This window comes from Dipodomys ordii, unplaced genomic scaffold (assembly GCF_000151885.1).
Source record: "Dipodomys ordii isolate 6190 unplaced genomic scaffold, Dord_2.0 Scaffold33, whole genome shotgun sequence".
NCBI classification, from domain to species: Eukaryota; Metazoa; Chordata; class Mammalia; order Rodentia; family Heteromyidae; genus Dipodomys; species Dipodomys ordii.
The window spans coordinates 10,537,507-10,552,363 of record NW_012267249.1 but is presented as its reverse complement, the minus strand read 5'-3'; the positions used below and the strand labels follow the sequence as shown (position 1 = coordinate 10,552,363).

General features: G+C 34.7%; 1 protein-coding gene across 1 annotated transcript in view; it reads left to right on the top strand.

The window, feature by feature from the left end:
* Nucleotides 1-14,857, top strand: part of LOC105986065 (FAS-associated factor 1) — a 220,438-nt gene that overhangs the window by 37,640 nt on the left and 167,941 nt on the right. Inside the window, exon 3 of the mRNA XM_013016802.1 lies at nt 11,906-11,992. Coding sequence (XP_012872256.1) covers nt 11,906-11,992 — 87 coding nt within the window. The remainder of the gene's footprint in view (nt 1-11,905; nt 11,993-14,857) is intronic.

Genomic DNA, 14,857 nt, shown 5'->3' with positions numbered 1-14,857 from the left:
CTTCTCTCTTCCTCCATCTATCTATCTATCTATCTATCTATCTATCTATCTATCTATCTATCTATCTATCTATCTATCTATCTATCTATCTATCTAATTGAAAGTGGAAGTGCTGGTTGCTCATGCCTATAATTCTAGCTACTCAGGTAGCTGAGATCTGAGGATAGCTGTTCTAAGCCAGCCCCAGCAGGAAAGTCAGTAAGACTCTTACCTCCACTGAAACACCAAAAATCCAGAAGAGGATCTGTGGCTCAAGTGATAGAATTCTAGCCTTGAACATACAAACACATAAAAACGTTAAAGACCAGTGCCTAGGTCCTAAGTCCAAGCCTCATGAGTGGTGCAGACATACACACAAGGAAGGAAGGAAGGGAGGGAGGGAGGGAGGGAGGGAAAGAAAAAAAGAGAAAGAAAGAAAGAAAAAGAAAGAAAATGGAATTTGTCTTTAAAACACTTTTTCTTATTGAAATCTCATTTTTCCAACATGATTATTAACTATATTTAAATCAACAATTTTTCCTTTCTCATACCCCATTTATTAAGCTAGTCAACACCTGACAGTTATTTATAACTCTTAAGTGCTATGATGAATATAGTTCAAGTAATGTCTCTTATGTCTTTTTAAGACAGCCCAGCATACACAGCATATGACAGTGTCTTCTTGTGATTCTTTTACCTTATACAGTGAAAAAATACTATGTCTTAATTCTTCTTCCTTTATCTTATTAAGTAAATTATATGGTCCTTTTTTATTGAAGACTCCATAGTTAGAGATGTAAAACAGCAATTTCTTGGTTCTATAGCATGACATAGTTCAGAGCTGAGATTAGAGAAACCCCGTAGAGTTGTTAATACTTGAGGGCATCCCCAACTAGACAAGTATGTGAATTTAGGCATGGGAGGAAGGAAGGATCTGCTTTAAATTTAGTGTAGGGTCACTGAATCTTAATGATAGATTAAACAAGGGAGGTAGAATAATGAATAAGGGTATGCTGTGTGTTGCACTAATACCAGAAGTCCATGGTTTGTGGCGGTTTTTTAATGTCCTTTCCCATATGGTTTTGAATAGAGCAGGTTATGGCAGGGATGAGCTAAGGAATAGCTTTGTTAATGAATAAATAGGAGTAATTTTTTAACAGAGTTTAGGCAGTGTATTTAGGTCTGCTTATTTAATGAATCATGTGCTTAATTTTTTCTGATTATAATCATATATAAATGTGAATTCTAAGATACTCTTGGTATTTTCTTTCTAAATAAGCTATGTCTGTTTTTATAGTCAGTATTAAGAGTGAAATCTTTGGGCTGGGATTTTAATAGTCTTAGTTAAAAGTCAATTTTGTGGAGTTTCTGAACATTGGCAACATCATTCCTAAGGTTTGTTATACAGTATTAGACTTTTGTCCATAGTGTCAGCTCACTTGATAAGAGTTAAATTGTCATTTGGAACCAGTTTCCAACTCTTATCTCACTTGCCTAAAATTAAGCAGGTGTGTTGTTTTGGTGTTTAGCCTCTTGTAGCTGTGCTGTCAGCTGAGGCAGCTGCTTAAGATGGCCACTCAGTCCTCCCATCCATGTATCTCTTAGAGTAATGCTAAAATCTGTTCTTGCAAGTGACAAGTTAAAATAAAAAAAAAAAGACAAGGCACATGCTTAAATATCTTTTAGGACTATTCTTTGGTGCAACTTACTTTATTTCCTAAAGGAAAGTTTCAGTAAGTTGTCTCCAGTTCCTAAGTTAGACAGAATGAAGGGAAATGTAACTCTCCTGACTCCAGGGCCCCAAATGAAAACACTGGCTTGGTTGTTCCCAAACTTTGTTCTTGATGTGGATGACTTGAATGGTTTATTTTCACTTGATGAGCCACACCCCCAAGCCACTTTAGTATTCATGGCAGACCCCAACACTAAGTCCCTTTGTGTTCTTTGTTTTTTGCATTTTTTTGTTAACAAGAATAGATAAAATTATGAGAAACCTGATTATAGACTGAGGTTCCAATGCTAATGGTTCCCACCACTTTTTTTTTTCACATTTTAGAGAAAGCAAAGGTCTGGATGAGCAACGGAAAGCCGCAAAGCAAGCATAAGCGTAATGTTTGAGCATCATTTAGGTGCTGCCAGAGTAGGAAAGGATATGAAGTCTATAAAGATGGTTCTTTGTGAAAAATATTGTCAGCATTTAAATTTTTTGATATATGCTATTCAAGTGATTCTCTTGAAAAATCAGACCAAAAACTGGTTAGGGTTGTTTAAAACTACATTATCTTTCTATGTTAGGCATTAACCAAGTAAGTGAATGACAATGATATTTACTAGCTTAATTTGGATATGTACAGATGCATAAGTGTGTGTTTTACCTCATGTGAAACAAAAAAGAATTGCAGTTTTATAAAAAATAGATTTAAAGACATTTAATAAGAACATAGTAGTTTTATTTTCAAACTTAAGGGTTTGCAAATAAAACACATCTGTTTATAACAAGAATTTCACTTGACTAAAATGAAAAGCATATAGAGGAGTTGGCAAGAGTGTCCAACCGTTGAGAAGGAAAATTGGAATATAAAGATAGGACAGATTTGGTTTACTATGTATTGGCTAAGTAAAAGTAGCAGTCTGATAGTACAAATATCTTCGTTTTCTATTCCAGTCAAAACCCTTACATTAGCAATGGGTATGGGAGACTCAAAGAGACTGCCTAAAGTTTGTAAGAGGAAATACTTTTGTTAACTTTTACATGATAAAGTTTACTTACTATCCTAATGTGCTCTTCTCTTTTTACCTTGTTTTATTTTCCTTGAGGAGAAAAATATATTTTTTAGCCTTGCCATATCTTTCTCAGAACTGCTCTCTTACTCTGAGGGCAGCATTCAGTTGTTGAAACAGTAAGTTGCTGTTTGTTCTGGCAGTTGTGCTTCCTATATAGCACTTAAGAATACAAAGTTGCCAGCCGGCATTTACTCTTCTTTGCCTGGTAAGTGCATAAAAGATCATTTACTTTCATGGCCCATACTTGGTTGTTCTCATGTGTAAGTATAAGGTAGAAAGGAATTTTGAAGATAATTTATTACAGTCTTTTATTTTACAGAGAGTAAATGAAAGCTAAGATATGTTTTGTCATGAAAAAATGTGCACTTTAGTTTTGTAGACCTAAATTAAATTATCTCATCATTTACTAATTGGAATAGACTTGACCTAATTATTTAGAGTATCTGAGTCTTACTTTCTATATTTGTAAACTGAAGATAAGACATGTAAAAGATTTTGGGAAACCTAGAATCTGATTTATGAAAAATGTTCAATATATGCTCAGTTATCTTTTGCCTTTCTCTTTCCTTCTCTTTCTCTTACTTGGCATTACTGAGATAATTAGAGGCACAGCTGAAATGAAAACCCAGTTTTGGATTCAAGTGCATTTCTTTACTTTGAATAAGAATAAAAAATTAAAATCTCATTACAGAAGTATTAGAAATTTAGTAAAGATAGATTATACAGAAATTTAAAACGAATCATTATCCCATGATGCATAGGAATTAAACCCATGGCTTCATGCACGGTAGGCAACACTACCACTGAGCTCTATCCCAGACCTAAGTTTTTCTTTAATATCGTGCAATAACTTTTAAAGTTACTAAGTATTCTTCTATATTAAGTGTTAGCAAAAATTTCCGTAAGGTGCCAGCTGCTATAAAGCTTACTGCCATTTCTTGGTTATGTGAATTTTTTTCTTTATATTGTTTCTGGAAGCCTAACTTGTTCATGCTAAAATCATATGTTCTACCACTGAACCATATCTTCAGCCTATATGTGATCAATCTTTAAAGTAGTATTTAAAATTGAACTTTCTGAAATAAATGTTGATTAAAGTAAAACTCTTTAAAATGCCCTTATAATACTTGTAGGTTTTATTTATTATTTATTTACTTATATTTTATTTTTATTTTTTGGGTCCAGTTGTGGGGTCTGAACTCTGGGCCTGGGCACTGCCCCTCAGCTCTTTAGCTCAAGGCTAGCACTGTACCACTTAAACCACAGTGCCACTTCCGGCTTTTTTCTTTTTGCTTATGTGGTGCTGAGGAATCAAACCCAGGGCCTCATGCATGCAAGGCAAGTGCTCTACCATTGAGCCACCTTCCCAGCCTCTGTAGGTTTTATTTTAGACTTCGTGTTTTTCTTCCTGGAATTACAGAGAGATTAGTTTATTTGATTTTTTTTTTTGCTGGTCTTGGGGCTTGAACTTAGGTCTTAGATGCTGTTCCTGAGCTGTCATTTTGGTAGGGCTAGTGCTCTATCACTGAGCCATAGCTCTACTTGCAGCTTTTTGGTAGTTACTTGGAAATAATAATCTCATGGACGGGGCTGGGAAGGTGGCTCAGTGGTAGAGCGCTTGCCTTGCATGCATGAGGCCCTGGGTTTGATTCCTCAGCACCACATAAGCAGAAAAATCTGGAAGTAGTGTTGTGGCTCAAGTGGTAGAGCGCTAGCCTTGAGCTGAATTGCTGAGGGACAGCACTCAGGCCCAGAGTTCAGGCCCCACGACTGGACAAACAAACAAACAAACAAAACATGGACTTTACTGCTCTGATTGGCAGATCCTCCTGACTAGCTAGGATTACAGGCACAAGCTAATGACATCTAGAAGTTTATTTGATTTTAATTGGGGGATATTTATTAGCATTTACGAAGTGACTGTTGTTTATTCATTGTAAGCAGAAAAAAATAGCTTCCATATTGTTAGTTAGTGAGAAAACTTTGTTCCCTTGCTATTTCTGTAAACAGAGGAATGTTAAAACAAGGTCTTTACTGACTCTGAATTAATCTTTTCTTACCCTTGACCAGAACAGGCTTTTTTCCTTTGTGTTGTGTTTCAGATATTCTGTGCCAGTCAAAAGTAAATGAATAGGCTGGGCACCAGTCGCTCACACCTGTAATCCTAGCTATTCAGGAAATTGAGATCTAAGGATAGAGGTTTGATGCCAGCCCAGACAGGAAAGCTGCTATACTCTTAGCTCCTCTTAACCAGGAAAACACAAAACAAAACAAAACAAAAACAGAAGTACAGCTGTGGCTCAAGGGGTAAAGCATTAGCTTTGAGCAAAAATGCTCAGGAACAGCATCTCAGATCCTGAGTTCAAGCCCCAGGACTGTTACCAAAAGAAAAAAGAAAAAAAGTGAATAAATGGAAGTGGAATGTTGCTATAGTGAGCTGCCCCAACCAGCTTGAGGGCCTGGGTATAGTACCCAGTATTTTTTTTTTTTTAGCAGTCATGGGGTTTGATCTCTGGGCTTGGGCACTATTCCTCAGCTCTTCAGCTCAAGGCGAGCACTCTACCTCTTGAGCCACAGCACCACTTCCGGTTTTCTGGCGGTTTATTGGAGGTAAGAGTCTCACGGACTTTTCTGCCAGGGCTGGCTTTGAACTGTGAGCCTTAGCTCTCAGCCTCCTGAGTACATAGGATTATAGGGGTGAGCCACCGACGCCTGGCAATATTTTTTTTAAAAATAAATGAATGAGTGGATGAATAAATAAGTAAAATCTGTTAAGTCTTTTAGGTGGCTCATTAATAGTTATCTAGTGTTTTGGCTATTCTTTCAATTAAGCTGACAGGCACAGGTATCTTCAAAATTCATTTAGTGTGACCAGTAGATCAGTTTAGCGCTTACTGTCCTAATAAAATTTCCATATTTCTTTCATGCCCAGAAAGCAATCATACGTAAGTTTGAGACAGAAAGAAAAACTAAAGATTAATACAAGTTTTCAGTTACCAGAAAGTTCAGTTAAACTAAAGAGGAAAGTTCAGTTAAACTGAAGTAAAGAGGAAATGACTTCTCTCTTCAATTTCTAAAGCTTAAGATTATTTTCCAAACAAAATTACACCATTTATAGAATTTCTATAAGAAATAATTGATTATATTAATTTTCAAAAGGAATTGTCACCTTAAACAAAGAGTTCAGTTTTTGAATCAGTTAACCAGAGACATGGCTCTTTCGAAGAGCTGATATTAGTTTGCATGTCTGAAAACAGTGCTTCTTAAACTTCAGAATTGGGAAGAATCACATGGAGGGCTGATTACAATACAGCTTGCTTGATCACTGAATGTTCAACACACTCAAGTGTAGCCAGGCCCAGAATGTGTATTTATAACAGCTTCATCTTATACTGACAGAGATGGTCTTGTGTATCTCACCTTAAGACCGCTGTTGTAGCAAAATCATTGACAGTTTTTTAAATTGTAATTTCACCTTTTGCAATTTGACATCTTTCTAAAACCTCTTTTTTTTTTAAAAAAAAAAAAAAAGAAAGGTCTTGAAATTTAGCCTCTTTGCAGTTTGTGAAAATGACATCAACTCTGTTTGTTTAATGTTTTCTTAGCACATTAGGAATTGCCTTTTATTTTAAAATCATGACTTTTAACTGGAAACAAATTAACTGCTAGTTCTGTCACTTCAAATATTATCAAACACTGAAAACCATATCAAATGTGTATTGTAGAAAATAAAGGGTATAAACATGTTTCTAATGAAAATGTTAAATGTGTTGTTTGTTTTTTATTTCACAGTGGCTGGTCTGTTTACAATACACTCATCTAAACTAGATTCTGTATCTGATTAGCTTTATTATCATCATTATATCAATCTCTTAAATTGGCAGTTGTTGAATTTCTTTAACATTTAAAGTGTGGAACAAAACTAAAGTTAATGTTATTTAAATAAATAATTCAGTTTCTACCAATGATGTTCTTAAAATAAAGAATAAAACTAATTCAGATCCCAACTGGAAAGCAACTTCAAATTTAAAGTTTTCTTGAAACATCATGCTTTCATTGTTTTTCTAGAAGGAATAGTATTTGAGAAAAAGGAATGTCTTGAGTTACTGTTTTTATGAGGAGAAAATTGCCCAGTCTTTTAAATGGTTAATGAGAAGAAGTAATAGTTAAACACTTGGAACATTGATTTCTGATTTGAATTCTCCAACACAGGGTAGCCCTGGGGGAAGGAGGGAAAAAAGCTTGCTAATTAACATTTGATTACTGATGCCACCTTCTTATTCCCCTTGCACCATCCGGTTTCAAGTGCTTTTTGTTCAAGAAGGATTTTTAGGAGGGTTTAGCTTGCATCTTAGTAAAACAAATCCATGTGCAACTACCATGTATGTACAATATGTTAAAAAAAAAAGAGGAAAAGAAATGGCATCAGATATGAAGTATGTGTTCAAAACCCACTCTGATTCAGAAGTGATTGGTTTCCTATCTACACAAGCCTTTCAGAACACCAGTGATTGCTAGGTAACTGAAAGTAAGTCCAGTCTGTATGCCTTATTTGATTTAAACACAGACATACAAATACTTATTTGTTCAATGCAGTTAATTAGCAAACTCTTAACCAGAAATATTACCAGATTGTGTGAAGTTCTTGGAGTTTACTGTTTGCTATATTTAAAATTTAACCAGAGATTTTTTTTAATGTAATAATGATAGGAAATGATGAGGTAGATTTGTGTAGCTGTAGTTTCAGGTTACTTTTTGTAAAGGATATAATGTGCCTTAGTATCTTAATGCAGAAAATTTAGAAACTGGAGAGCTTATTAATATGTCTTATAACACATGGCAATAATTTTTTTACTATATTAAAATGATGTGTGAAGCATCATGACCCAGATTACATAAGAAAGTGGTGAATAAATTAATAAACCTTTATACCTGTAACATGTAAACAGTAATATTCTAACAAAACTATAACTTCATTAATAGCATTTGGTTGAAGGAATTATTATTTGGGCTTTATTTTAAAATGAAATTTCATAAGGGTAAAACATTAATTAGCTTTTTTAAAAAGCATACTAAAAATAAAGACTTTTTTTCCACCCAAGAAAAAGTTTACTTAAATTGTATTTTAATCCTTTTTACATGAAATTATTTAGCTTTCCTCTTTTAAAAAAAATGTCTATTGGCTCTACTTTTCTTTAATACATTTGTCTTGGATATATTTAGTTCTTCCTTTCCTACAGCTAAGATTAACTACTTTTATAACTCTGGAAATTATATATGATCATGTTTTACTTTAGAAAAGTTTCACCAGTCTGTTGAGAGCAATAGCTAGGCTGAATTAGGATTAGAAATCTAGTTCTCTACCTTTCTTTATGCCACAACAATTCAGACTTTGTGACTTTTCTTTCTGTCATCAGCAAATCTATGGGTGACATTTTAAATTCTGAGTCTTTTTTAAAACAGTTTAACTCAACCAACATATAGCTCATAAGGAATAATTTTTATTATGTTACAATATTATCTACTAGCCTTAGATTCTTTTCAATTTGAATAGTTAAGGTTGCCTTAAAATTTAGATTTAGCAGTTACTTTTCCTGAGAAATAGTTCTCCTAAAAAAATCTGATGAGATTTAAAGTAAAACTTTCTCAAAATTTAAATAAATGAAAAGAAAAATTTGTGGAAGATAAGTATATTATGAATATACTTTTACATTCCATATTGAATATAATAAAATGTTTTTCCTTCCACTGCTGTTAACATCAAAATTGTCCTTTATTGAAGAAATAAGGTATTTGAAGTAGAAATTATTGCTTAGCTTTTTACATTAATTACAACATGCAAATTTATATTATTTAACAATAAAAAACAAGTAACAATGAAACAAAGTAGTACCATATTAAAGCTGTGCCTTTTCAAGTTAATATAATTTTTTAAAATATTTTCCCACTGAAGCAATGGATAATATTTAAATTATCTCTTAGAAAAACAGTTGAGGGAGCTAATTCTGGAAAAAGTTCCTGTCAATCTAGAACCATTGATCAATATACAGTGCAATTCATAGTGTGATTTTAATATTTAGCTGCTAACAAAACATTGTGATTCAAAATTTAGGTTAAATATGCTCATCAATAAAAATAACGGAATTTTTATATCTCTATTACTAAAATCATTTTTTTTGTGTGTTGTCACTGTGTTTCTAGAATCTTTTACGGTTACAGCATTGGTAAACATGAAATTATTTTTGAAAAACCAATTTGTTTTTATTTAGGTTGTTTAGTGATTGCAGTTTAATGCAAGATTCTTTTAACTTATTCTCATGTTACTGTGAGATTAAGTGAATTTAGACTTTGCATTGGAACAACCAAACATTAGCCTAATATGCTTTATATGGTACTCTGTCAGCCAAGTTCTCTCTGCATTAACCAGTTTATTCTATGACAAGTTGCTTAACAGATGTCATTCTAGGAAGAACAATGAAGCCAAATACTTGTGCAATGGCTAACATTACTCTAACTTTGATCACTTTTGTTCGACCCATCAGTCTGGCATTGTGCTTTATACCAACATAACACCATAGCCAGAACATGCTTTTCAGGCTTAGAATAGCAGAGGAATGTTATTTGGTTCAATGCAGTTACAGAGAAGTTAATGAAAGAAGAAAATACTATTTATTTCATACCATACTGTTGTATTTTGAAATTAAAGTAGAATCTAAAGAATTCCATTTGAAAGTTATCTTTATGTAATCAAACACCAATACTGAGATATCTTTATTCTCTTTCGGTTTTCCAAAATAGTTGTTGAAGTTTGGTGTATCTAAGCAATCTAAAAATAACTGGATTTTGCCTTGAGGCCAACTGCTTTCCCTTTCCTTTTTTAATATAATTCTTTGAGGTGTTTAAATCTTTCTTCTTAAGAGCACTAATGTTTAAGCATAACAGAATAGCCTCAACTAACTTGAGGTAAGCCCAGTTACATTTGGTTAAATTGTTGCCTTGACAATGACTGATGATGGTAATGATGGAACTTGATGCAACTATAAAACAAAGTACTGCATGGCAGACAGACAGACAGCTAATAAGAATTCTTGAAGAAAAGCTGTTTTCTTTGAATTGAATGGATCAAGCCATATTCCAGGCTTCTCAGATTTCATTTACTAAGTCCTTTCCCCCCCCCCCCCACAGTTGTACATTAGAGATAAAAATAGATTGAATTCCATGTTTTGATTCCTTTCTCTAGTGTATGTATATCTCTATTTCATTGGAAGGATAATTTAGATATGTATAATAAAGAGTAATGTTATAACAAAATGCTGTAATTGAATAATTTGATACTTCAGGTGTGTGTGTGTGTGTGTGTGTGTGTGTGTGTTTCTGTGTGTGTGTGTGTGTGTTTGTTTGGTACCAGGGATTGAATTCTCTTGGTCTACCACTTGAGCTACATCTTGTTTACCATATTTCTAATTAATTTGAGATAGACTCATACTTGGGCTGGCTTCGAACTATGATCCTCAGATCTCAGCCTAATGGGTAGCAGTGTAACTAATGTGAATCACCAATACCAATAAGGTTTCTGCATTTTAAAAAACAGCAACTAATGCTACTTGTTAAAGTATGAATGTGAATAATTTTATTGAAGTCTTAATTATAGAACTTATACAGAACATTTCAACACCAACACCATTTGTTAGAGTAGGATAATAATGTTATAACTAATTTGACGAATTAGTTAAGACGATAATTATCCATTGTTACAATTTATTAATTTATTTTCATTGTAAATGAATAATTGAATTTTGTTGGCTGTTCTGAACAAAAAGCTGAAGAAAAATATTAATTCATGCACTTCATACTGGGGATTGAACCTAGGGCTTTGGATATACTAAGCAATCAGTCATTTAAACTACATACCTAGTCTTTTTTGGGGGCGGGGCGGGGGTGCAGTGGTGTGGTCCCAATAACTGGCTTCTAACTTGGCATCCTCCAGTCTCAATCTCCTGAGTAGCTGTGATTACAGGTATGCCCTACAACACTTGATACTTCTTAATTACTGGACAACAAAGTTTAGCCTTCCAACACCTTAGTCTGATCATTTTCTTCCTCTCATTTTAAAGTGAAAGGTACAGTATTGCTTTGGAGAAAATGTGTTTAAAAAATCTTTAATAGCATTTATTGTACTCTAAGTACTTAAATATTATACTAAAAGATAGCTCTGGTGGCAGTAAATACTCTGTTGATTTTTTTTTTTTTTTTGGTGGGGCCTGAACTCTGGGCCTGGGTGCTTGAGCTCTTCAGCTCAAGGCTAGCACTCTATCACTTGAGCCACAGCGCCACTTCCAGTTTTTTCTGCTTATGTGGTGCTGGGGAATCGAACCCAGGGCCTCATGCATGCAAAATAAGCACTCTACCACTGAGTTACCTTCCCAGACCTAAAATTGTTTTTAATTTGGCTTTATATGAAAGAAATAGCCAATGTTGTTTTAGTAAGTGAATACTTACTTTAGTAAGTGAATACTAAAAAAGACAATTTCAACCCTTTATCACCCCAACTATAAACTACTTTATTCTTACTTGGGAGTTAGAAGTGTATTTATTTTTGTTGGAATTATTATAGTTTTAAAAATAAAGCATTTATAATTGTATCTTAATCTATAAGTGAACTGTCTACTCAATTTTTCTTCCTTTTTATTTTTCCCCTCCTTTTCTCTTATTTTTTTTTTTCCTTTTGGTTTTACTTTGGATAAGGTTGAACTCAGTGCCTCATACTTGGTAGCCAGGAGTTTTACAGCTTGATCAAAAATCCCAGTCCTTTTTGTTTTGGTTATTTTTGAGATAAGGTCTCCTTTTTGCCCAGGACCATACTGAACCTTGATCCTCCAATTTACTTTCTTTCATAGCTGGGATGACAGATGTGTTACCACTCTCAGCCTTTTATTGAACTATTATTTTATCATTCATTGAAATTCTTTTAAATTTGGATTCATTTTATTTTTACAAAATTTCTCAGACTTGCGTTTTTTTAGTTCCAAATTCTTGTTTTGAATCTAGAGGAAAATAGGAAATACATTGTATGACACATAAATTGAAAGTATCATAACTCATTTGGAAGCCCTGTTCTTATTACATTGTTTCTTTTTTGCAGGTAAAAAGAAATGTATATGACCTTACAAGTATACCCGTTCGACATCAGTTATGGGAGGGTTGGCCAGCCTCTGCCACAGATGACTCAGTAAGTGTTCAGTTTTAAATTCTGTTCTTTCTTTGGCCCTGGTAGTCTAATTGGCTTTAACGCCATGCTGAATCAAACACTTGAACATTCCATTGCAAGAATACTTCAAGTCTAATAATATGAAAAGAAGAGAAGTAATAATTTAAATTCACTTTTAAAATAGGTATTATAAGCCAAACACATCAACATTCTTCTTTTTTTAAAGGGATAAACCAAATTAATTTTATTTGCAAATAGGAGGAAAGCCATGGAAGAAGGTAGTGAAGCTATCAATCCTGAGAGTGGCCTCCGAGGGGAGTTCAATGAAGTTCTTTTATTGGGCTCTGCCCTTATCTTCTCCCCTGGGCTTTGCACTGATTGCTTGATGGCTTGTGCATGTGCCTCCCCAGCCCTTTCCAGTAGTTGAGGGGTACCCAAGGCCAGCCATTTTGTTGGAATGTTTCAATGTCAGTGTCAGGAACATTAAGCTGCTAGATTTGACTTAAAATTTTCCTTGATTGGGTAGAGTGGGAAAAGGTAGTTGTGGAGATGGAGGGAAGCAATGGTAGGGGAAAAACAAAGGACCAGGCAACAATGCTTGATAAGAAATGTACTCATTACCTTGCTCATGTGATTGTAATCCCTCTGTACAGTATTTTCACAATAAAGAACTTATTTAAAAAAATTCAAAGATGAGGGGCTGGGAAGGTGGCTAGGTGGTAGAGCGCTTGCCTTGCATGCCTGAGGCCCTGGGTTCGATTCCCCAGCACCACATAAGCAAAAAGAAAAAAAGCCGGAAGTGGCGCTGTGGCTCAAGTGGTAGAGCACTAGCCTTGAGCTGAAGAGCTGAGGGACAGCGCCCAGGCCCAGAGTTCAGGCCACATGACCAGACCTTCCCCCCCCCCCCCCCCGCCCCCCCAAAAAAACACAAACAAAAAAAATATCCTTGATTAGTAGAATATATTCAGATATTTCTAATGAAATGTTTTAAAAGATCCTTGATTATAAATGTTTAAAAATCAGCCTAATCATAATAAGTAATTGTGTGTGCATAGGTGCAAGTACATGTGTCAATCCTGGGTCTTGAACTCAGGTCTCTGAGTTTTTTTTTGCTCAATGCTAGTGCTCTGCCACTTAAGCCACAGCCTGCCTTTCAGCTTTTTGGTGCATAATTGGAGATAGGAGGCTCATGGACTTTGCTGCCTATTTTCAGCCACAGTGATTAGATTTCAGCCTTCTGAGTAGTTAAGATTACTGGCATGAGCCACTGGTGTCTAGCTACATATAATCTTATTAATTTATTTTTTTTGTTAGTCATGGGTGCTAACCCTCAGCTCTTCAGTTCAAGGCTAGGGCTCTACCACTTGAGCCACAGCACCACTTCCGTTTTTCTGGTGGTTTATTGGAAATAGAGTGTCAGAGACTTTCATGGCCAGACTGGCTTTGAACCGTGATCCTCAGATCTCAGCCTCCTGAGTAGCTAGGATTACAGGTATAAGCCACTGGAGCCTGGCTACATACAATTTTAAAATTTTTTTTATTATGAAAATACCGTACAGAGGAGTTACAATTACATGGGTACATACAATTTTTAAAACTACATTTTCAATACTCCACTAGTACTTTATAAAAAAAAGATAATTGACTGAATAATAGTGGTACTTGTCTGTAATTCCAGCTATTCAGGAGATTGATAAAATCACAGTTTAAGGCCAGCCTAGACAAAACTTGGAAATAGTGATTTATGACTGTAATTCTAATAAATACATAGAAGGAGTAAGGATTTCAGCTTGAGGCTGGCCAATGGCAAAAGTACAAGACTCTAACCAAAGAATAACCAAAAGCCAAACAGTAGGTGGATCTGGAGGAAGAGCTCAGTCACTTGAGTGCTAGAAACTGGGTGCACTGAGCTCAAACTCCAGAATTACCAAAAGAAAAACAAAACAAAATCTACAGTTAGTAAAAACTCTATGCTTAAATAGATCCACAATATTTACTACCATAGAAAGACTGAGAGAAAAGATTTAGGCTTTTTTTTTTTCATTTACTTGCAGTTTTTCATTTATTTAATAAGATATACTCGACTCAATTCTATGTGCATTTTATGTATAAGTCCTTAATAAAACTACATACATGCTTTTTTTTGTTAAAAAGTTATTAACATTACTGAATTATTTATTTATTTAGTTGTTGGTTGTGGGGCTTGAACTCTGGGCCTGGGCACTGTCCCTGAGCTCTTCAGCTCAAGGTTAGCACTCTACCACTTGAGCCCAACAACACTTCCAGTTTTCTGGTGATTTTTTGGAGATAAGAGTCTTATAGACTTTCCTGCACTGGCTGGCTTTGAACCACAATCCTCATCTCTCAGTCTCCTAAGTAGCTAGAATTACAGGTGTGAGCCACCGGTGCCTGGCAAATAACTGATATTTTTGCGTCAGAACTAGGGCTTAAACTTATGGCCTTACACTCTGACAAAGCAATTTTTACTCCCAACTAACCCACTATTACATGAACCACATCTCACTTCTGGCTTTTTGCTGTTTGATTGGAGATAAGAATCTCAGTTTCAACTAGGCTTTATTTTTTAGCAGTTGTAGTTATTTGTAGTGTGTTTGTTGATTAAAAAAATTTTTTGAAACCTTTTGTATGTCTGCCTTCTTTCCAGTAACATTCTTTTCTAGGAGAATAAATTTATTATCAAAGGAAGCCAACTGAGCTAAGTTTTGACCACCTTTTCCCAATATTGTTTTAAATAGACATTTTGAAAACAAGTAAAAACGAGAATTTGAAGTTAAATAATTTTTTTTTTTTTTGTCGGTCGTTGGGCTTGAACTCTGGGCCTAGGCGCTGTCCCTCAGCTCTCCAGCTCAAGGCGAGCACTCTACC